Raw genomic sequence first — 23,950 nt, 5'->3', positions numbered from 1 at the left:
ACTAATAAATAAAACTAGGAACTGTCTTTTTTGGAGGAAAGGACAATAAAATAGATAAACTATTAGCAAATTTACTAAAAAGAAAAAAAGGGAAAACCAAATTACCACAGTTGAAAATTTAAAAGGAAGATTCACAGCAAATGAAGAAAAAGAATATTAGTATGTGCCAATCAACCTGATAAACTATAAGAAATAAATGAATATTTACAAAAATATAAAATACCTAAATTAATAGAACAAGAAATAGAGTTTTTAAATAGCCCAATTTCAGAAGGAGAAATTGAACAAGCCAGAAATTAACTTAGAACAACAACCACCCCTCTAGGACCAGATGGATTCACAAGTGAATTCTATCAAACATTCCAGTATTACATATACTGCTTGCAAAAACAGCAAAAGAAGAGATCCTGCCAAATTTTTCTATCAGCCAGATATGGTCTGGTCATTAATATTGTAGAGAGGATTCGTGGTCAGTTACAGGTTGGACTAAATGGCCTCTGGGTTACCTTCCAATTCTGATTTTGTCGGGTATAAAGAAGAGAAAGATAAGGAGCTTACAACCTAGTTGGAGAGATAGGAAATGATCAAATAACTGTGATAAAGTACAGTGTAGGAAGCATAGGAGAAAGGTACATGTCATGCAAATTTAGAGGAAATCAGGGAAAGCTTCATAAAACAGGTAACATTTGCACTGGACCTTGGAATTTAGGTAGGATTTCAACAAGGGAGACTAAGGAGAAGGGCATCCTACTGGTAGGGAATGACATGAGTAAATGCATGGAACTGGGAACTCAAAGTGATCTTGAGGACATAGCTAACACTTCAATTTAGCTGGAAGATTATGTAAGAAAGTTAAGCCAGGACCAGCTTTGAATTTCAGAACTTTGGACCTTATTTGTATTGGGCAATGGAGAGCCACTGAAAAAAAAAATTTTTTTAAGCAGGGGAAGTGAAAAGATGCCATTCTTACTTTTTTTTAATTTTTTTTTCTTTAGGCAATTGGGGTTAAGTGACTTGCCCAGGGTCACACAGCTAGTAAGTGTCAAGTGTTTGGTCTGAGGCGGGATTTGAACTTAGGTCCTCCTGACTTCAAGGCTGGTACTCTATCCACTGCACCACCTAGCTGCCCCCCCCTTTTTTTCCTTTTCTTTTCTTTCTTTTTTTTTTTTTTTTATTTAACTGAAAAGACATCATTCTGTATTGGGAAGATTTTTGTGACACTAGTGTAGATAACCGGAGCAGGGATACACTGGAGATAGGAAGACCTATAACATAACGAGGTAATTATAAGGCAAGTCTTATAGCCTTGGGGGCCATGGGAAGACAGGAGTTTTTTTTTCTTGAGGTTAAGTGCCTTTACAAGCCTTCTTTTTCAAAATGCAAACCCCCCAGGGTAGCTACGTGGCACAGTGGATAGAGCACTGACCCTGGATTCAGGAGGACCAGAATTCAAATCCAGCCTCAGATACTTCCTAGCTATGTGACCCTGAACAAGTCATTTCACCCCAATTACCTCATCATTTCACCGCAATTACCTCCACAAAGAAAAAGGCAAACCCAAGGTCATTCAGGTCAAAAGAAGCAGGACTCAACTCTGCAACTTCTACCTATTAGTTCCTCCCTCTGGGGCCAAATGGAACAAATCTAATTTATCTTGAATAGAACAATTTGGGAGATGGAAACTCTTCAGAAAGGACGTTTTGATGTTTTTTAGCTTTTTCACCTGCAGGAAAGACTCAGAGTCACATAATAACATGAGATGTCAGAATCAAGGGGGGCACTAATGTGGTTCAACACAAATAAATATTAGAAGGCTAGCACTTAAAACAAGTTTCACTGACTTCACAGATTTGCAAAGGGACCAGGGTGGGCCATAAACTGGTTGGAGCAAGACAGAAACAGTACTTGGATAAACAGGTGACTACTGGGGTGATTTCAGCAATACTCCACACCGGAGGCTTCCTGGAGATAGTGGGTCCTTGCCCACAACCCACACCCTCCTTCCCCCTTCCCACCAATTTGGTAAACTCTGTGGCACATTAGAGGACTTGTGATTGTGGCACCAGTGGGAATAGCCACAAGGTAGCCAGGCTTCCTGGAGGACCTGATATCCTTTAAGTGTCACTGTTGCCCTCTTCAGTGATCCAGACTTGCTCAGATAACAAGAACAACTGTACTACAGGAAGGGAAAGGACTTTAAATGTCTTTCTGGAATGCTTCCCTTTCTCATGCCCAGCAGGGGTAGGATTAGGTGGTGGGCAGGTGGCAGCCTCATCCATAACTACTACTCCCTAGGAATAAAGTCCAGGGTACCACTGAGCCCCATGCTGGAAGGTTGGTTCCTAGGACATCTTTAGAAAATTCACCTAATACTTTGTACTTGTCATTCAGTTTAGCAAGCAACTGCTTGTATGCCTACTGGGTGCAAGGTACTTTGCTAGGAGCTGGGGCTGGACAGAAATGAGAAATAGTTCCTACTCTCAAGATGCTTATATTCTGCTGGGGGATCTAACAAGTAAACAGATAAATAAGTACAATAATTTGAGGAGGAAGAAAACTCTAATGACTTGGAGGATTAGGAAAGGTTTCATGGAGTAGGTGAATTGGGTATTATTCTATCAATCGCCTCCATGCCTTTGTATAAGCTGTCTCCTATATCTGGAATGCACTCTATCCTCACCTTTGCCTCCTGGTTTCCCTGACCTCCCTTCAAAATTCGCTTCAAATCCCACCTCCTGCAGGAAGCCTTTCCCATTGCTAGTGCCTTCCCTCTGAGAATACCTTCCATTTATTCTGTATTTCTCTTGTATGCATATAGATATTTGTGCGCTGTCTCCCCCACTAGAATGTGAGCTCCTTGAGAGCAGGGATCACATTTTGCCTGCCTTTGTATCCCCAATGCTTAGCATAGTTCCTGATGCACAGTAAGCAGTTAATAAATGCTTGTTGATTGACTGACTAAACTGAGCCTTGAAGAAAGCTAAGGATTCTTTTTTTTTTTTTTAATTTACTTTTAGTTTTCAACATTCACTTTTAGGAGCAGCCAGGTGGCGCAGTTGATAGAGCACTGGCCCTGGGTTCGGGAGGACCTGAGTTCAAATGCAGCCTCAGACACATAACACTCACTAGCTGTGTGATTCTAGGCAAGTCACTTAACCCCATTGCCTAGTCAAAAAAACAAACAAACAAACATTCATTTTTATAAGATTTTGAGTTCCAATTTTCCCTCCTCCCTCCCCTCCCCTTCCGTCTTCCCCAGACGGCTTGCAATCTGATATTGGCTATACATGTACAATCATATCAAACATATTTCCACATTAGTCATGTTGTGAAAGAAGAATCAGAACAAAAGAGAAAAAAAAACAAAGAAAAAAACAAGAACAAAAAAGAGTAAATAGTATGATTCCATCTGCATTCGGACTCTATAGTTCTTTCTCTGGATGTGGATAGCGTTTCCATCATGAGTCTTTTGGAATTGTCTTAGATCACTGCATTGCTGAGAAGAGCTAAGTTTATCAAAGTTGGTCATAGCACAATGTTGCTATTACTGTGTACAATGTTCTCCTGGTTCTGCGCACTTCACTCAGCATCAGTTCTTGTAAGTCTCAGTTTTTCTGAAATCTACCTGCTCATCATTTCTTATTGCACAATAGTATTCCATCACATTCATATACCACAGTTTGTTCAGCCATTCCCCAATTAATGGGCATCCCCTCAATTTCCAATTCTTTGCCACCACACAGAGAGCTGCTACAAATATTTTTGTGTATGTGGGTCTTTTTCCATTTTTTATGATCTCTTTGGGATACAGATGTAGTGCAATAGCTGGATTAAAGGGTATGCACAGTTTTATAGCCCTTTGGGCATAGTTCCAAATTGGGAAGCTAAGGATTCTAAAAGGTAGAGGTGAAGGCGTGCACTCTAGGCACAAGGCAAGAAATGGAATGCCCAGTTCAAGAAACATTAGGCAGGCTGTTTGATTGGCAGGCAGAGTATCAGAAGGGGAGTGCTCTGAAATCAGTCTGGAAAGAGAGGCTAGAGCCAGACTGGGGGGCTGGGGGTGAGGGTGGACCTTTAAATGCCAAGCTGAGGAGCTTGTACTTTATCCAAAAGGCAATAGGGAGCCAATGAAGATTCTTGATAAAGGGATAAGACGTGCTTCAGGAAGATTATTTTGGTAACTGCATGGAGGATGAATTTTTAAAAAGGAGTATCTGGAAGCAAAGAGACCAAATGGGAGGTTTTTGTAATGAAAATGTAAATTAGTGGTTCTCAAGCTTTTTCGTCTCAGGACCCCTTTACACTCTTAAATTATTGAGTACCTTTCAAAAAGCTTCTGTTTATGTGGGTCATATCTATCAAAGTTTAGGAATTAAGATGTCTAAGTATGAGCATACTCCCTAGGGATCCCCAAACCACACTTCGAGAGTTGCTGATGATAGGTGAGAAACCAGGATGGCAGCCAAGTGCATGTGAGAATGTGAGATAAATGGTGGTGGCAGAATAAATAAAACTTGACAACTGATCAGATATCGAGGGCGATGGAGGAGAGTGAATAGTTGTAGATCACTGAGATTACTGGAAATTGAAAGGATGGTACTTTGTTTAACAGAAATAGGGAAAGTTTAAAGGAGGTTTAGATTTAAATGGAGGTGGATTTTGGGTGGGTTGTATAATTCTTTATAGTTTTGAAAGTTCTTTTATATACATGAGAGGCAATATGGTATAGTGGATAGAGAGCCAGCCTCAAAGTTAAGAAGACCTAGGTTCAAAGTCCTGTCCCCAAAACATAACTGGCGGGTATGAGAACAGGCTCAGAGACGTGCAGTGATGTCGTTTCAGTTGTGTCCAACTCTCTGTGACCCCATTTGGTGGTTTTTTTTAGCTAAGATAGTGGTTTGACATTTCCTTCTCTAGCTCCTTTTACAGATGAGGAAACTGAGGCAGTCAGGATTTAGTTAAATTAAGACTTGCCCAGGGTCACATAGCTAGTAAGTGTCTGAGACTAGATTTGAACTCAGGAAGGTGCCCTATTTAATGATGCCTGAAACTAAATCTAAAATCAATACTCAACAGCCTTTCTTAGGACTACTGTAAGATAATATTTAGGAAAAGACTTCAAATCCATACACATACAGACACACTCATATATTTGTAACATTTCCACATATACATTATGTGGAACTATCTATAGAGATATATGCATATGTGTGTATGTACTTATAATCAAAAGCATATATTTATAGCAGCTCCAGTCCTGAAGGAGATTTCAAGGTTGAGGTTCATTGAAGCCATCCTGTGGAGGCCATGTAACTCCAGGGAATGTTAAAACTGGAAGACAGCCTTTGGTACAGTCTAGTGCTCACCTCTTCCCCTGACCCCCCCCCCCCCCCATACACTTTGTGTTATAGATGAGGAAATTCAGGCACAGAGACATGAAGTGACTCGCCTAAGGGCCCAGCTAGTTGGGAACCCAGCCATACTGCTTGGGACTGCCATGAATGGGTCCCAGTCCTGCCTCCCCTTGGCAGAATTCCCCTCAGCCTGTCCCCTTAGCCTCCTGCGGTGCTGCCCTTCCTCCCTTCCTCTCCCCTCACCCCCCCAACCTCCATCCTGAGGAAGTCCCTGACAAGGCAGGCAGCTGCTGCCTCAGGGTAGGCAGGGGACAAAGGGAAACAGAAGCACATGTGATGATTCTACCAGGTGGCAGAGCCTGGAAGGCTTTCAGTGCGAAGCCATCATGTATTATTCCTGTTCCCCTACTCAGCAAAGGCAGCTGTGTTCATTCAAGGGTCTCCAATGAGATCAGATTCCTGCATTTGTTCTTTCTTCATCTCTGGGACCGCAAGGGTGAAGGGAGAAACTTTTGCTGCAAGAGTGCTTAACTAAGCCCCATGCCTGTGTCTTGTCTGTAGAAATCCTGCCTGTCCTTCCAGGCACAGCTCACATGTCACTGTTTCCATGATGCCTTCGCTGGTCAGCCCCGACAAAAAAGATTTCTCCTTTGTCTGAACTCTGAAAACTTGTTGCTTGAGGCATTTATATGGCACTGAACACACACTGCGTTATACTGTAGATATATATGTCCTTAACTTTTCCCTCTGCCTCACCACCCCATAATCAATCACCAATCAATTAATAAGCATTTATTAAGTATCTGACATTATTTACCTTTTGAAAGAATTCCTTTCAAACCCTTTAACCTCCCTATTATTAGGGTGATCATTAATCACCTACTATTTATCAGGAACTAAGGATACGAAGAAAAAAAATCTAATAGTCTCTGCCCTCAAGGAGCTTATATTCTGCCAGGGAAAAAAGTATGTACATATAAGTATATATAAAACACATATAACATAAATGGAGGGTACTTTGGAAAGTAGGGAGTCAGGAAAGGCCTTATGTAAGAACTGAGCTTCAAAGCTCAAGTAACTAGGGATCATATACATATATATGTGTGTTTGTGTGCAGGCACACACATATACATGTACATGTTTGTACACGTGTTTGGACATGCATTTTATCTCCTTCACTTCATGATAAGTACCTGGAGGGCAAGGATAGTATCTTATTCTCTGTATAGTCAGTTCTGCTACAACTTGACTATTTGTTCCCCCAAAACACCTTGATGTGCAAAACTGCACAATAAAAACCCCAGGGCTTTGGGGGGAAATGGGGTTAAAGGCACAACACTCAAATGCTTCATCAGGGACAGATAAAAAAAGATAAGGACCTAATAAAAACAGTAGCATAGTTTTATGCATGTTAAATGGTTAAGAAATACTTAAGTATTAAAGTAAATAGTGCTGGCATCCATGGCCTCAAGCTGTTGCTCAGCCTCCGTGGAGTTCCCGCAGGGGCCAGGCTGGCAAAGCCTCATGGAAGTTGGGCAAGCAGGCTGTGGTGGAAGGTGGAGGGGGCCATGGTGCAGACCTGGCCTTCCCTGCCCACGCGTCCTCCTGCACCAGGAGACATACAATAAGTTACCTTGACAAAGACCTGAAGTTTGCCTGTGGAAGTGGGCATCAGAAGGGTTGCAGCTTGTGAAAGGTGCAGTTTTCTGCTTTCTCCCAGAAGAAATTGAGCACGAGCAAACTTGGCCCAAATTGTTCCTGATATATCAGTTGTGCTGGAAGACATTCACCTTTTCAAAACAAGCGTGATAACCAACCTGACACTATTTCCCTTCAGTACTTGACACAATGCTTTATGGACAGTAGGCACTTAACAGATGTTTGTTGATTGAATAAACCTGTATTCTTGGAGGGATTTAGAGAGGGAAGAGGTTCAGGCATAAGGATCCCCTAGAAGATTCTTTTCATTGATTCTGGTAGATTAGATGGAAGGTCCGTAACTGTATCAGGGCAAATAGAGCTGACTTTAACTGGGTTGAGCTTTGGGAACTCCTTACCTCTCTCCCACTTTCCTCTTCATCTCACCCTCTTCCCCCTGCTCATTTAAAATATTCTTCCATTCTAGAACTTCCTCATGGACAACTTGTGAAGTCAATAAGGTTTTATGTTCCCAGCCTCCTCTTTCTGTAACTTTCCCCTTTCCTCACTATCAAAATTTACTATCTGGAAAGGATCTTATATCAGCCACCTATACCTTATTGTAAATGAGAATTTGGGCTTCTTCTGCCTACCAGGGTATTTACATGTTAAGCCTTTTTTCTCATTGTGGAATCGAAGACTTTGCTCCCTACATCTTCCTCTCCCCCTCCTGCTAAAAGAAGTTCAGGCATCAGGGAAGATGAAGGGAAGGATGTGGAGAGAGAAAGGCAGCTAGAGTGACCTACTACTGGTCTTACCTATTGTAATCATTGTGTATTGGGTGGTGAGTGCATCCAGTAGCCCACCTGTAAACACTAGGACCATCAGATAATCTTCAAAAGTGGGCACTCATCTGGCTATGACAGTTTGGTGCTGTCATTCATGGAGATGGGGGATGGACTGGGTGGCCTTGGATTGTTCACTTCTGTCATGGATTTATGAGAATAGATTATCTTTAAAAGGAGAAGGCAGATGTGCCTGTTCCTGTGCAGAGATGCTTGACTCCCTTCCATCTGCAGCTTCACAGCTATCCCACAGCTTCTCCCTTTCCTTCCTCTCCCCGTTGCGGAGAATTTTACAAATTAATCGCTATGGACAGATAATTCATGGAACTCACTTTCTGCATGATGTGAATGAGAATAGCTGAGATGCCCAGAACAGCACCATAGAAACGAGCCCCGTGATGACGACAGAAACAGCAGCCTGGCCTCAGTTGGGAAAGCCCCCTCTGGCTTCCTCCCCCCTTCTCCCTCCCCTCTTCACACGTGGACAGGTTTCATTGAGTCTCACCAAGCACTGCATGCACAGGGTACCTGACAAGGGTGGAGACACCAGATGGTGTGTTGAGTCAACAGAGCCAAGGGCTTGTGTTCCCATAGCATAGGATCATAGCCAACACCCCATAAAGTGGACATCCTAGGACTGCCCTTCTCTGTCAGGCAAGGACAGGGGATGAGAGGTATGACAATCTCGTTGTCACAATGAGGGAGATGGGGGCTCCAAATGGCCCATTGGTTAATGTTAGGGTATACCCCCTGGTATCATCTCTGAAGTTTATTTTCTACCTCCTTCAGGCTCCACTTGCATAATAACTAACATGTTTATAGCACTTTTAAGGTTTACAAAGCACTTTACATATATTATCTCATTTGATCCTCATAATAACCCTGTAAGGTAGATGATATTATTATCCCCACTTTACAGATGAGGAAACTGAGACTGAGGTCAAGTGAATTGCTCAGGGTCACACAGCTAGTAAATGTCAGAGGCAGGATTCAAACTCAGGACTTCCTGATTCCAAGTCCAGGATTCTGTCCATTACAGCACTTAACGTAACAGTGATCTCATTCTAGGAATGGAACTCCTGTGACTGCCTTCTAAAATCATGCCCCAGGATCTGTTTTCTCCAAATCCATACTGTAGAACCATATTTCTCTCAACTTTTTTCAAACCAAGACACACCTGGAAAGTTCCTGGGACACAGCGTAGAGGCCTGGTAATGCTTTTCATTCAGAAGCCACCTTCTTTCCCTTTATCCAGGCTTGGTTAGCCAAAGTGATTTCCTACCTTATTTGGATGTATTTACCTCTGGCACTCATTTGACTTCAGGCTCTGTTTTGGGAGCTGGTCTCAGCAGCTATTAAAAGCTAAAAATGAGGTTGGTAGACAACTGGTGGGGATGAAGGAACAAACAGTCTTATGACGAGACTAAGTGTCGTCATGAGGTACTAAAGTTTCAGGACTGATGGCTGGGAGACAGTGGAATAAACAAGCGGAGAGTCTGAGAGAAGCTATGAACAAGAGAGTGAAGTTGCTAGCCCATCTTGCTCATAGCCCATGGAGCTGAGGAGCTGGCAAACCACTTTTCTCACGGATGTCAGATCTACAAAGGGACTCAACGATCCTCTAGCCCTAATTTCTTATTCGTGTGCGTCATGCTGCAATGCAGTGACAGAGCTAGGAGAGCTAGGACTTCTGGTTCTCAGTCCAGTGAGTATGCCTCTGCGTCACGCAGCCTTCCTCTCTAAGCCTGCCACATCCAGGTACTAAGAGCCTTGCACCAAGGTTTCTCTCAATAAAGTATCTGCTATTGTAGGGCCAGCTAGCCATCTGATACTCCCTCTGTTCCCATCTCTGCGGGCTTTAGTCCAGAGTTTACCCCCAAACACCATTTGATTTTAACAATAATACTGCTTGTTTTTAACAGACAGCATTAACCTGGTGAGAATCTTAAATACTTTGTTATAAGCAGTCCTTCTAGGGGGAACAGAAGTTTGGTTTATTGGCCTGAAATTATGCCGAACTCCAGGTGCAAGGCACAGAGAAGGCCTTCCCTACCTCCCACCCCCACTGCCTGATGATCATTATACCGAGGATCACAGATCACAAATTCATTTCTCTAATCTAACAAATAGACCTTGGTCCCTGTTAAGGAAGATGCTGTCCTCTCAGGAGGAGTAATTTTAAAAGTCATTAATACCTTAGTATATGAGCTTATCAGATCCTTTTCTCAGGGCAAATTTTGAGAGAGAAGAGAGAACTTGAGTGTTGTTATTCGGTCATTCAGTTCTGTCTGACTCTTCGTGACCCCATGGATCATAGCACACCAGGCTTTTCTGTCCTGCTCTATCTTAAAGTCTGTCCAAGCTCATGTTCATTGCTCCCAGTATCCATCTCATCCTCTGACACTCCCTTCTCCTTTTGTCTTCAATCTTTCTCAACGTCAGGATCTTTTCCAATGAGTCCTCATTATGTGACCAAAGTACTCAAGATTCAGCTTTAGTATTTGACCTTCCAATGAATAGTCTGAATTCATCTCTTTAAGTATTAACTGATTTGGTGATTGTACATGTATCACCTATATTAGATTGTTTGCCATCTTGGGAAGGGAGGGAGGGAGAAAAAATTTGGAATGTAAAATCTTATAAAAGTAGATGTTGAAAACTATCTCTACCTGTAATTGGAAAAAATAAAATATTATTAAGTGAGGGGAAAGTGTTAGGTGATTTGAGCCCCTTGCTGTCCAAGGGACTCCCAAAAGTTTTCTCCAGTACCACAATTTGAAAGTGCCGATTCTGCAGCATACATCTTTCCTTGTAGTCCATCTCTCACAGCCATACATTACTACTGGCAAAAACCATAGCTTTGACTATATGGACCTTTGTTGGCAAGATGATATCTCCACTTTTTAGTATGCTTTCTAGATTTGCCATAGCTTTCCTTCTAAGGAGCAAATGACTTTTGATTTCTTTCTTTTAAGCATCTTTTAGTTTCATGGCTGCAGTCACAGTCTGCAGTGATCTTTGAGCCCCAGAATATAAAATCCAACACTGCTTCCATTTATTCTCCCTCTATTTGCCAGGAAGTGATGGGACCAGTTGCTATGATCTTAGTTTTTGGTTTTTTTTTTTAATGTTAAGCTTCAAGCCAGTTTTTATACTCTACTCTTTCATCTCATCAAAAGGCTTCTTAATTCTTTTTTCACTTTCTGCCATCAGAGTGGTATCATCTGCATTTCTAAGATTGTTGATATTTCTCACAATAATCTTAATTCTAGCTTTTGATTCCCCTATCCTGGCATTTCACATGATGTGATCTGCATGTAAGTTAAATAAATAATGTGATAATATACAGCCTTGTCATACTTCTACCCCAATCTTAAACCAATCAGTTGATCCATGTTCAATTATAACTGTTGCATCTTGACCTGTATACAGGTTCCTCAGGAGACAAGTAAGATGACCTGGTGCACCCCTTTCTTTGAGAACTTGCCACATTTTGTTGTGATCTACAAAGTCAAAAGCTTTAATGTAGTTCATGAAGCAGAGGTAGATGTTTTTCTGGAACTTTCTTGCTTTCTCCATAATTCCAAGAATGTTGGCAATTTGGCCTCTACCTCCTCTGCCTCTTCAAAAATTAGCCTGCAGTCGTGGTAATTGCCAAAGCCTAGTTTACAGAATCTTAAGCATAACCTTGCTGGCGTGTAAAATGACCCTAATTGCTCATTAATTTGAATTTTCTTTAGCCTCGCCCTTCTTCAGGATTGAGATGTAAACTGATCTTTTCCAATCCAGTGGCCACTACTGATGTTTCCAAATTTGCCGGCATATTGAGGATAGCACTTTAATAGTATCATCTTCTAGGATTTTAAATAGCTCAGTGGGAATTCTGGCACCCCCACTAGCCCACTTGACTTCATTCTCCAGGATATATGGCTCTAGATCAGTAACTCACGCCAGTGGTTATCAGTGATGTTAAGTTCTTTCTTGGATAGTTCTTCTCTATATTCTTGCCACCTCTCCTTGATGTCTTCTACTTCTATTAAGTCCCTACCATTTTTACTTTGATCATGCCCATTTTTGCATGAAACATTCCCGTGATATCTCTAATTTTCTTTTTTTTCTTTTTTAAATTAATTTATTTTCAGTTTTCAACATTCACTTCCATAAGATTTTGAGTTTTAATTTTCTCCTCCCCCCTCCCCAAGACTTAAATTGTTATTTAACTTTTGATATTTCTTGTCTTCCTAACTAAATTGTAAGCTCTGAGGGCAGGGGCTATATCCTGCTCCTCTCTGTTTCCCCTGCCATATGGATTCTAGCTCCTAATGTGTAATGAGGCCTCTAGGTGGCAGAGTGGATAAAGTGCTGGATTTAGAATCGGGAAGTCCTGACTTCAAATCCTGCCTTGGATATATAATAACAATATTACATAACACTAGTACTGCCTCACAGGGTTGTTTTAAGATTTAAATGAGTTAATACATATAAAATGTTTTGCTAACCTTAAAGCAATATGCAAGTGTTAGCTATTATTAACTGGTACTTTGCAAATGTTGAATGTGCTGATGATGAAAATATGCCTAAAAGGGAGGCTAGGATTATAAAAATAAACTCAGCTGACTAATGGGGTGGCCAGGGCCAGTCCCAAACCTATTATCTCTTCATTGTATCTCTCACTATACCATACTGTCTCTTTAGGGTATTTGCAGGAGGCAGCAGAGTTGAATTCGGGATCAAAGGATATGGTTTCCAGTATCAGTTCAGCCATTTAACTACCTGTGTGACCTTAAGCAAGTCACTTAATTTTCATAGAATTAATTTCCCTCATTTATAAAAATGAAATAATTAGACTAGAAGACCTCTAAGATTCCTTCCAAGTTTAAATTTCTGATTCTGTTGCTTTCTAGGGTTTAGTCTATGAATCCTAAATCAGTCAGTCCTGTTGAATATGAATATCTGGTTTATTTCTATTACCCTGGATCACCCTTGCCACTGATTTGTATCTCCTTGGTTACTACCATCTAAAAAACCAGTAACAACAACAACAAAAAAAAAACAAACACACACCTTATCACCTAGGGTAAGGGAGACATGAAAGGAGGAAAATGTCAGTACGAAAATCATTGTACCAAAAAACAGAATTTTGGGTAATGGACAAAACCTTGGAAAAGAAGTTGAGACCTGGATTCTAGTCAGAGCTTTGCTACTATCTAAATGGGCAAATCCTTTCATTTCCAGGTTTCTTACTATTATGAAATGAGAAAATTGACCTAGGTGATCTCTAAGGTCAAATTTCTAAGGATCAAATGAAATAACATATGTACAGCTCTTTGCAAACCTTAAACCTCTGTATAAATGCTAATTGTTAGAGATAGCTAGGCACACAGTGGATGGAGTGGTAGACCTAGTGTCAAGAAAACCTGAGCTCAAACCTGGCATCAGACACTTTTATTAGCTGTGTGACCCTGGGTAAGTCACTTGACTTCTGACTCATCTGTAAAATGTGATAATAATAATAACAATAATAATAACAAAAGCAACAAACCACTTATCTTCCAGGGTGTATGTGAGGAGCCAAATATATTAATATGTAGAGTGCTTTGCAAAACTTAGCTATTATTATTTTCTCTAAGCTCTAAATCTTATGATGTGATTCTAGGGTACTATGAATGAATAGATTTTACGGGATAACATAGGAGAAGTGTGGTCAGGATGGACCCAGGGGGAAGGCTTTTGGAATAGAACACCCCTTACACAGGGGGTGGGAAGGTATTCAGTCAGCAATGGAAATGGCTAGGGAAGCCATCTAATTGGTTTGCTGTTCTGAACTGTATTTCCTTAGCAAACATCCCAACAAACCAAATCCAAACTTTTTTTCTATGTTCTAATTCAGCCTCAAACTATTTGGAACGTAATTGATCAAGAATTTCACTAGGGCCCATCTAATAGGCCACTGCGCTGATGCTTTTCTGGCAATGGAAAAAGGTTTTCACTGAACTGTCTACTCTTTCTTGCCCAAATCCTTGTAACTGAATCCAGGCATGGGGCAAGCCCCATCTAAGTTTGTATACAGTGCTGTAAGAGCTGATTAGTGTTTGATTTCATGATTGGATCTGTGACCTTGGCCTTATTCAATTGAACAAATATTTACTAAACATCCACCAAGTACATGTCACTGTCCTAGGTGCTGGGAATTCAAAGTTAAAAAAAACAACAACAATAAAAAATAATCCTTGTTCTGGATAAGTATACAAATTCATACCATACAGATTAGCACCAACATATTGAGGCAACATGTCCCTGTAGAGGTGAGAGAAAACTGCATCAACCCATGAAGACTGGTTCCAAGTATTATCTTAGTATCATTGTTAAAAGGTAAGAACAGTGATAGGCTGCTCCTACAGGTTGTTAACGTTTGGGCAACAAGCTGCCTTTTAAGGGATTAGAATCCTCCATTTTGGCTATTCCATTAACACTTTCCCAGTTGAATCCAATCCTACTAACAATTTTTAAAGCAGCTTCTAGGTTCAAAGCATCCTGCTAGGTATTCAAAGCCAAATGCAGTCTCTGCCCTCCAGGAGTTCATATGCTTCTGGGAGAATATAACAAATAAAGAGATAAGCCTAGATGATGATTTAAGGGAGGAAGTTTTAAGGAGGGAAATGGCATGAACAACTCCCCTGTACATAAGGTATAGGAAAGGCTTCCTGGAGGAGGTGCAATCTGTCCTGAGATTTGAAGGAAGCTAGAGATTTTAGGAGGCAGAGGTGGAGGTGAGGAAGGGGAATGAATTCCAAACATGGGAAACAGCCTAGGCAAAGATATGAAAGCAGGAGATAGAATGGTGAATTTGGGAAAAGCAAGTCAACCAATTGGGCTGGAACAGAAAATCCAAGAAGAAGAATCATGCAAAATAAGCTGAAACTCTTCAGTTGTCTTTAGATTTGGGTCCTCCTAGTTGGGGCTGACTTTAAGCCTAGAAGTAGGTAACCACCTCTATTATGAGATCTGAAGTGTTCCTCCAGTTAAAAATATCTCTTTCACTACTTCTTTGTTAAGGCCTTTTCCCCTATGAAAACTCAAATGCTTCTGGGAAGGAGGAATTAATCAATTAATCTAGTCTTCATTGAGCACCTTCTATATGCTCAGCACTGTGTTAAGCACTGTAGAGTATAGAAAAAAGTATAAGAAGGCATGGACCCTACCTTCAAGTGTATAAGCCACTGGAGAAGACAAGCCAGACACTCGTGAAATTATTAGGGAACACTCTAAGGCAGTGTGTAATTAAATGGTAAATTGTGTGGTACCAACAATAAGGCCATAGGCATGAAGAGAGGGAAATTAGTTAGAGGCTAGTTTTCCTCTCAGACACCGGATCACTTGGACTGAGTCACATAGAAGTTATTGACAGAGTTGGGCAATAAGCAACCAGAAGGGAAGAGTTTGTAGGGGAGATGGGGCTTGAGTTGGACCTTAAAGGAAGGGCTGTGTTAGTACTCACTGAAGAAGAAGAAAGGGCTTTATGAAAGGAGGTGATTGGAAGACCAAAGAAACCTCACCTGGGTCACAGACCTCAATGGGGGTAAATCAGAGAGAGAGAGAGAGAGAGAGACGTTAATGGAACATCAGAGGTGGAAAGGACCTTGGAAGTCATCTCCTCCAACCTCCTCATTTTACAGAGAAGAATGCTCAGGCTCTGAGGATAGATTCATTTTCTGGAAGCAGCCATAAGTCATTGACATTGAAGTTTGGTGAGTAAGGTGAAATGTGCAAGCTGGGAGATAACGTTTCAAATCAGGAACACCATGTGACAAGAAAGTAATAAGAGACTCATTTTCATCTGTTGACTGACTGATGAGAACAAGGGCATGAGGTTTAATCCTCTCTGGTATGGCCTGGTTATATTCCATAGCACAAACTATAGCCTTCACTCTAGCCAGCCACTTTGCAGATTGTGTGCCTTTGGTCACAAGGGAGACTGAGCAAGAGTGTGGATGACTCAGTGCAAATTCTTCCCACTCCTAGAAAAACAGCTCAAAGGACATATTCTGATGATGGTGAGTCAGGAATCAGGCTGTATAGGAAGTAGAGCATATAATAGATGACAGGAGTTATAGATATAGATATATGTATATAAATACATATATGCATATATATATATATTACATAACATATAGATTATATAATCTCCTTCAGATACCAAGCAAGAAAACATGTTTCAGTTCTTTCCCTCCTGCTCACCAACCCTCATGTAGGGGTCTATAGAGTGACATGCATACAGTATGTCAGAGTTGAGACAGTGGTTGACAAGAGGGAAGAAAGGAAAGAACAAGTGATTGGCAATTGAGACACCTGGGTTTTGACCCTGGCTCTACTACGATCCGTGTGACCTTGGGAAAATCACTTCTCTCTACGTCTCAGTTTCCTCATCTGTAAAATTAGGAGTTTGGTCTAGATAGCTGATCTAGATTCAGGTTGTTGAGAGTATTGAAGTCTGTTCCAAAAAAGGAAATACTTCCTCATCCTCCTGGCCAAATGAGGACTAGGGCAAGGGACTTTTTTGTGTGAGAGAAGGATGGCAGGGGCGGAGGCTAGTCATCCCAATCTCAGCCTCTCGATGTGGCAAGGTGAATGAGGAAGAAGGGAACTGGGGACAGGGTTGCTTAAAGAGAAAGAAGAGAAAGGAAGGTCATTGAAACATGTTTTTGAAAAAGACAGAAGAGAACAGAAGGGAGGCCAGAAGGAATCACAGATAGGCAGGACAGCTTTGAACACAATACACTGAATTTATTATATACTTAAAAGAAAAGCAAGATGTACACAACAGAGATTCACAGTTTCACGAGCAAATTTCTCTTTATGTTTTATTGTGTACATGGAGATTGTCATTTTAGTTCAGAATTTTTTTAAATGGGGGATGGGGTTAAAGGGGAAGAATGAAGCATGCCACACACACCCAACAGAGAAGCGATAGATCCAAGGTGCCGAGTAAGACATATTTTGGCCATAGCAAATGTGTGGGTTTGTTTTGCTTGACGAGGCTTATTTGTTACAAGAATTTAATCTTTCCCGTTTTATTTTGGGGGTGGGAGAAGGAGAAGCCAGTGATAGTGTTCACAAAGTAAAAAGAAGAAATATGAGAGAGTTATTGAAATATCTTAAAATGCATAGGAGGGAACAGAAATTCAAAGATAAACCAAGGCAAACAGAACAGCTCTGAAAGTAACATGTTGTGTTTATGATATACATTTTAAAAAATAAAGCTCTATGTAATAGAAAGTAGTGGTTATTCTATTCTACTTTGTAAAAGGGAATATTTTCTCTTTTTTTAAGGTGTTGATTAAATTCAAGAGAATTTTTTTCCTTTTTTTTCAGTAGTGCCTATGTATTTAAATTCCCCTTTAAGTACTAGAACCACAAAGAAGCACATTCGTGTCCTGTCTAGGGTCAAAAAGATTTTGTACCAGAGGAGCTCTAAGTTCTTTTGCAGCCCTAGAATCCTATGACTGAATGATCTTAAGAGAATTTATCTACTTTAACCCCCATGGGCAGGAGAGCAGGTCTTCGTCGGGAGCTAAAGAACATGAAACCAGTCATCATTTGGTTTTGCTCCAAATGCCTTCCTTCTTCCAGGAAGTAATCCTAGGCTTCCCATTCCCTTCTCTCCATCTCAACCAATTCTCTGTGCCTTTTCAGTCTTCTTCCTCCGTCCCTTGGGAGCAAGGCCCGCTGCGCCTCACCTAAGCCCACAGACAATCAGAGACAATCTCTCAGTGACCACCTTCATTTCCCCTCTCCAACATTCTCTCTCTCTCTCTCTCTCTCTCTCTCTCTCTCTCATACACACACACACACACACACACAGTTGATAACAATTTTGGGTTATAGCAGTGAGTTTAGAGAAATACTGAAAGGGAAAAATGACTGTTAAAAGAGCTACTTTTGAGATATAGGATCAGAGTCAGGCAGTCTTCCGTTTTCTCTGTTTCCTTTTTTTCTTCTCCCTTCAGTGTCATCAGATGACTTGGGTCCATTCAGGACCCAAGATCAAAAGACAACTTAGAACTAGATCATGAGTTTAGAGTTTGGATGAACCTTAGATATGATCCAGTCCAACCCCCTCATTTTAAAGATGAGGAAACTGAGGCTGAAAAGGTGATTTGCCCAAAGTTGTACAACTGTCTAGCAGCATATCGAAGATGATAACAGGTCTCCAGACATCACATCTAATACTCTTTCCACCACAGCGTGCTGCCTAAGGAGAGACCCAGGTGGGGTTCTCTTCTCTCTTCTGTCCTCATTCCTCTTTTCCTCCTCCCTTCTTCTGCTCTCTTTCTTCCCTTTTGCATCCACTCTGCTCTCTGCTTTCCTCTCTGTTCTCCCTCCTCCCTTTTCTCTGCTCTCCTCTGTTGTTGTTTCTCTCTCTTGTCCTCCAGTCTTCGTTCTTTTTCCTTCTTGCTCTCCCACCTCCCCTCATCTGCCCTTCTTTTTATTCCTGCTTCCTCCTTTTGCAGACAAAGCACAATTTGGTCCCATTTGGTCACTGGCTTATGGCTCCCCTAGTGTCTGGAACCACTCATTTGGCACCCTCTGAAGCAGCCAGGAGAAGTTTCTGTTGACTCACTGAACCTATTAACTTGTCTTGGCCATAGGATTTAGAGAATCAAAAGGCATTGTTCACCCTCAGAGGCTTTACAGCCCTGTTCCTAAAATGAACCATTACAGGACAAAAGAAAAAAGAAAAAGCATTCTCTGCAGAAAAAGGAAATAGGCCTCCCTTAGAACAGTACCTTCTTGGGTTACTGTTGACATAGTATACTTTGTCCTATCTAGATAGGGCTTTAGAAAGAGAGGCACATACATTGTGGTATATGAATGTAATGGGATATTATTGTGCTATAAGAAAGGATGAATATGAAAAATACAGAGAACCTTGAGAAGACTTGTATAAATGAAGAGCCAAGAGAATTATTTGTACAATGATTGCAGTGGTGTAAAAGAAATCAACTTCAGAACTCTGATCAATAATCAATTTGACATCTTTGATTAATGATAAAGCGTGTCTCCCACCTCTTGATAGGGAGGTGGTGGAAAACAGGTGAAAACAAGGCAGACATTCATTGTTAGATGTGGCCAGGGGCAGCTAGGTGGCACAATGGATAGAGCATCGGCCCTGGAGTCAGGAGGACCTGAATTCAAATGCGGTCTCAGACCAGATACTTGATACTTACTAGCTGTGTGACCCTGGACAAGTCACTTAACCCCAATTGCCTCATATAAAAAAGAAAAAAAATTCTAAAAAAAAAAAAGAGATATGACCAGTATTTTGATTTTGTTTTAACTGTCCCCCCCTTTTTTTTTCTGTAAGGGACGTTTTTATTGGGTGAAGGGATGGATAGTCATTGGTTGTTTGTTTGTTTGTTTTTTAAGAATATAAATAAAACATTTTTAAAAAAGAATTGACATATCTATTTTTAAGGGAATCAGGGCCCTGACTCAAATGCTTCTTCCTTGAAGGCTTCCTGGACCACTGCCATCCATCCCTATCTTCCCTTCTATCCCCTTCAAACTCCTGTACAACTACGGCCTCATATCACATACCACCTTATATGTTTTATTTTGCTTTGTTTGTCTTTCTTGTCTCATCTCCGTAACTAAGCTGTAGGCTTCCTGAAAACGGAGACTTGATTTTACTCTCCTTCTGGCTCTAAATTCAGGGTCTCCCACATAAGTGCCCAACATCCGCTGAACAGCTTGGGACCAAGGTCAAAGAGCAGGAGGGTGGGGAGGGAGGGAGGGAAAGAAGTTGACCATTTTCCTCAAGTTTTGTTGAGAAAAAAAAAGTTTTATTTGAAATAGTTAAAGGGGATTGAATATGCCAGGATCGTTTCTTTCCCTCTATATTATGCAATCCCAAACGCAGTAAAAAATTACCCTAAAAGGCTCACAAGCACCAATCCAACCTTCATTCCCATTCAGTCACCATTGTTTCCTAAGGCAGCATTTCTGTTGTTAGCAACAACATTTCAGAAAAGCCTAGTTATCTTGGCTCAAGAACTGAACATCTGACCAGGCCTTTGAGAGTTGATTTTTCACGCGCACACACACACACACACACACACACACACACGCATATGCACACATGCATACACACATGTACACACATAGGCACACAGAAGCACTCACACCCCTGACTTTGTGTGTGTGTTTGTGCATTATATATATGCATATGTGTGTATTCAATTTCCTTTTAGAAATTAGTTTTTGGGTCCATGAAAAATACCTAATATTCAGGAAAGGTACATGTCTAAGATGGAGAGTCAAGAGACCTGAGTTCTAGTCCTGGCTTTGCCACCAACTGACTTTGTGACCTTGGACAATTTACTTCCTTTCTCTGGGCCTCAACTTCCCATCTATAAAATAAAAGGGCTTAGACTACATTGATTTCTAAGATCCCTTTCTGCTCTAACATTCTACCATAAAATTCAAGCATTGCTCTAAGTAGGAATGCCGTCCCTTATGTACAGTAGGTGACTTCTTACAGGTTATGATTTGAGAGGTATAAGGAGAGGCTCCCTGCCCCCAAATACATCCCCTATATTTATCTCAGATTCCTGTATTTCCATCATTACAGTATTATTCCTTTGGGGTACCAAAACATCAACCAGTGCTAAAATTCAAATTTCTTTTGAAAGGATAATATCTTTGTTACCAATTATTAAGACCTTAACAAGGATGAGTTTCTCAGACCCTTTCTCCCTGGACCTACCAAGTAGACAGGAGCTTTTTCTGAGGTAGCTTGGAGATTCAAAGTAGGAATCGTATCTTAAGAAAATGGGGCAGTGAGCTCGGCCAGTATAATCAGAAAAAAAGCCATAGGCATAACCACCTTCGTTCCCTTCTCCCTCCATGCCCTGCCATGCTTCCTTCCTGTACTGACAATATTGCCAGTTTTAGGAGAGTGAATTTCAAAGAGTCCAGAGGTGGAATAAATACAACCCTATGGCCTGAGACTCCAAGGGTGAAGTTAGCTCAAGAACACCAGTAAGAGGGTGTGAAGAACAAAACTCCCGTGAGGCAGGCGGGGGAATTTCTTGTGATGAGTTAGTAAGCGGGAGAGTTCCCAAAGACACTGATGTGGGTGAACAGGGGATTCATGGGAAGGACTCTTGCTTTAAAAGGGCATGTACAAGAGAGACACGTTAAGTGAGCATGAATAGATGAGAGTGACAGAGACGGAAGTTAAATGAGAATAGCATGGTCGTTCAAGAAGAGTATCAGAAAAGCAAAGGCCCACATTTGAACTGAGGCTCATGATAAATGTTAAAGAGACAATTAAAAGGGGCTTGTAGTTAGGTCTATTATTTGGACCCAAAGAGTATTGATTAATGGAAGTCAGGTGTTAACCATTTAACAATTAAAGAAGTCATGTATAGCCTATATCAGATTGCATGCCATCTTGGGGAAGGAAGGAGAGAAAAATTTAAAACTCGAAAGTTTATGGAAGTAATTGTTGATAATTCAAAATAAAGTAATTTTAAAAAATGAAAAAAAAATAAAGAATGATAGAGTGGTTGAGGGAGTTCTATATATTCTATGTCCATGATCTTTTCAATAAAGTAAAAGGCCAGAAAAAAAAAAACCAATTAAACAGGTCAGATGTTAACCATTCTGCCTCATCTTCCTCAACTCTAAACATGCAATACTCTCTAACAAGTGATAGAGTTAGGATTCAGGAGACCTAGGTTTTGGTCCCTCCCAGAGGGAGGGTTACTCCAGACATCAGGAACAGTGTTAGTAAAAGTAAAGGGGCTAGAAAATGCAGGATTTGCATGGGAAAATCTTGAAGTTGGAGCAAACCAAAAAAGATCATCTGGTTTATGTTTTTAACCTGGAGTATATGAATTTAATCTTTCTACATTATATGTTTTGATAACTATATTTCAATATAAATGATTTCCTTTGTAATTTCTACGTATTTTATTTTATGTGTTTAAAAATAATTCTGAAAAAGGTTCCATGGACTTCACCAGACTGCCAAAGAGGTCCATGACACAAAGAAAATCACAAACCCCTGATCTCATCGAATCCCCTCATTATTGTAAATAAAAAAACTAAGAACTGAGATACAGAGAGATTTTGATTTGTCTGAGGTTACAAAGCTGTTTGAAGGTGGAGATGGGACCATTCATTCATTCAGCAAACATTTATTAAGGGCCTACTCTGTCAAGCACCATGCTAGGCACAAAAGACAAAAACAAAAGTCAACCCAAACTGGGGACTTTACGGTTCTTTCTATTAAACTATACCATTTCCTCAGTCGTCTGAAAGTTATCTGTGAGTAAGGGAAAACATTCCTTGAAATCAGGGAGTTAGAGATAGCTTGGCCTTCAGAACCATCCACAATCTGGCTCTAACCCACTTTTCTAGTCTGCTCCCCTACAGAATGCTTCTGGTTTAGCCAACTCTCACTGTTTGCAGAACAGCCTTTGTGTTCATTCACTCTCATGTCCATGCTTGCGCTCCATGTATAGTTCCTTCCCTCTCCTTTTCACCTGTGCAATTCTGCCCATCATTGAAGGCCCAGTACAAGTCATACCTCCCACATGAAGCCTTCCCTTGTCACTCCAGTTCACAAAATTCTCTGTGTCCCCCAAACTGAGTAGCATTTATTGTCTGTACTACTCACTTAGTCCTAACAGTTAGCATCTAAAACAGCTCTTCACTTATTATCTAGTATTGCTATCGTACTCATCATTATTTAACTTTCATGTGTAGAGACGGGGTCTCCTCAAATAAGCACCATGCAGATAGAGCATCATGACACTTCTGTATATGCCCTATAGCATCCTGCAAAGAAAAGGGACTCAGGGGCAGCGAGGTGGCGCAGTGGATAGAGCACCGGCCCTGAAGTAAGGAGGACCTGAGTTCAAATCCGGCCTCAAACCAAACACTTGACATGTACTAGCTGTGTGACCTTGGGCAAGTCACTTAACCCTGATTGCCTCACCAAAAAAAAGGGGGGGGGCTCAAAAATGTGTTGGTTAGGTATGAGAGAAACACAATGACTTCGTGAGGATAGATGACATAGGAGAAGGGCATCCAGAAGGAACCCTCTTACTTCAGGTGAATGGTGAGGGCAGAAATCATGAGTCCTCTGCGGAATTTTTGTTCTGGAAACAAAGACTTTGATATAGGCCACCAGCCCTGAGGAAAGCACAGATTTTACCATTTGCCTGATTCAGTCAAGGCCAGATTTCTAATGGCACCTTGTTATTTCTCCTCCACAGCCTCCGGCCTTTCGTCTTCACCATCAACCCCTACCCAAGTGATCAAGCAGCACACTTTTCCTCTGGAATCCTACAAAAATGAACCTGAGAGATTAGAAACTCGAATTTATGCCTCCTCTTCTCCCCCGGACACAGGCCAGAGGTTCTGCCTGCCCTCCTTCCAGAGTTCAGCCAAGCCTCCCTCTGCAGCATCGGCTCCATATGCTACCTCCACAACAGTAAGTTGGGTACTCTTTCTTGGGATTCCAGGTGGAGGATACTATGGGCAGAGGCCAAGCCCAAGAGTACACAGAATAAAACCAGTTACCTTTTCCAGGCTGCTCTGGCTTGGCCTGACCCTTCAGGGACTGTGGTGAAAGGGCCAAAGGCTGAGTGGATGCTGAATGGATTTTATCCTGAATGATGATAATGAAAATCCCTTGCAAATAAGCACCTGTCATTTAAAGGGTCGCTGGTTAAGACCTTTTGGGGGTAATACTTTGGAAACACTGATTTTTTTGAGTATAGTTGAAAGCAGGACAGGTAGAATTCAGCATCTTATCATTTGCACCTGTCAGGTGCTCTGCCCTGTATGTGCAAGAAGACATGAAATCATGGAATTTGAGAGATGGAAGGAAACTCTCCAGCCATCTTGATCAACTCATACACAAAAGGATTCTATGTTATGATATACCCAACAAATGGCCACTTGCCTCTGCTTGAAGACCTCCAAGGAGGGGGTCCCAGCCCTCTGGGGACATGCCATTCTACTCTGGGATAGCTCCAACTATAAGAAAGGGTTTTTTCATGTCAAATGAGCCTCTTTTCAACTTGCCCTTGTTGCTTT

The 23,950-nt window shown here is 41.2% G+C and overlaps 1 protein-coding gene across 7 annotated transcripts in view; it reads left to right on the top strand.

The window, feature by feature from the left end:
• The window catches only part of PRKAG2 (protein kinase AMP-activated non-catalytic subunit gamma 2), a 452,810-nt gene that overhangs the window by 307,443 nt on the left and 121,417 nt on the right, over positions 1–23,950 (top strand). For all 7 annotated transcript variants that reach the window (XM_027840946.1, XM_027840942.1, XM_027840944.1 and 4 more), the window contains one exon: positions 23,125–23,342. In XM_027840946.1, coding sequence (XP_027696747.1) covers positions 23,125–23,342 — 218 coding nt within the window. The remainder of the gene's footprint in view (positions 1–23,124; positions 23,343–23,950) is intronic.

Source organism: Vombatus ursinus, unplaced genomic scaffold (genome assembly GCF_900497805.2).
Source record: "Vombatus ursinus unplaced genomic scaffold, bare-nosed wombat genome assembly UNPS02014852.1, whole genome shotgun sequence".
In the NCBI taxonomy this organism is placed as follows: domain Eukaryota; kingdom Metazoa; phylum Chordata; class Mammalia; order Diprotodontia; family Vombatidae; genus Vombatus; species Vombatus ursinus.
Note: the sequence above shows the minus strand (reverse complement) of the source record. Positions and strands in the feature narration are given on the sequence as shown.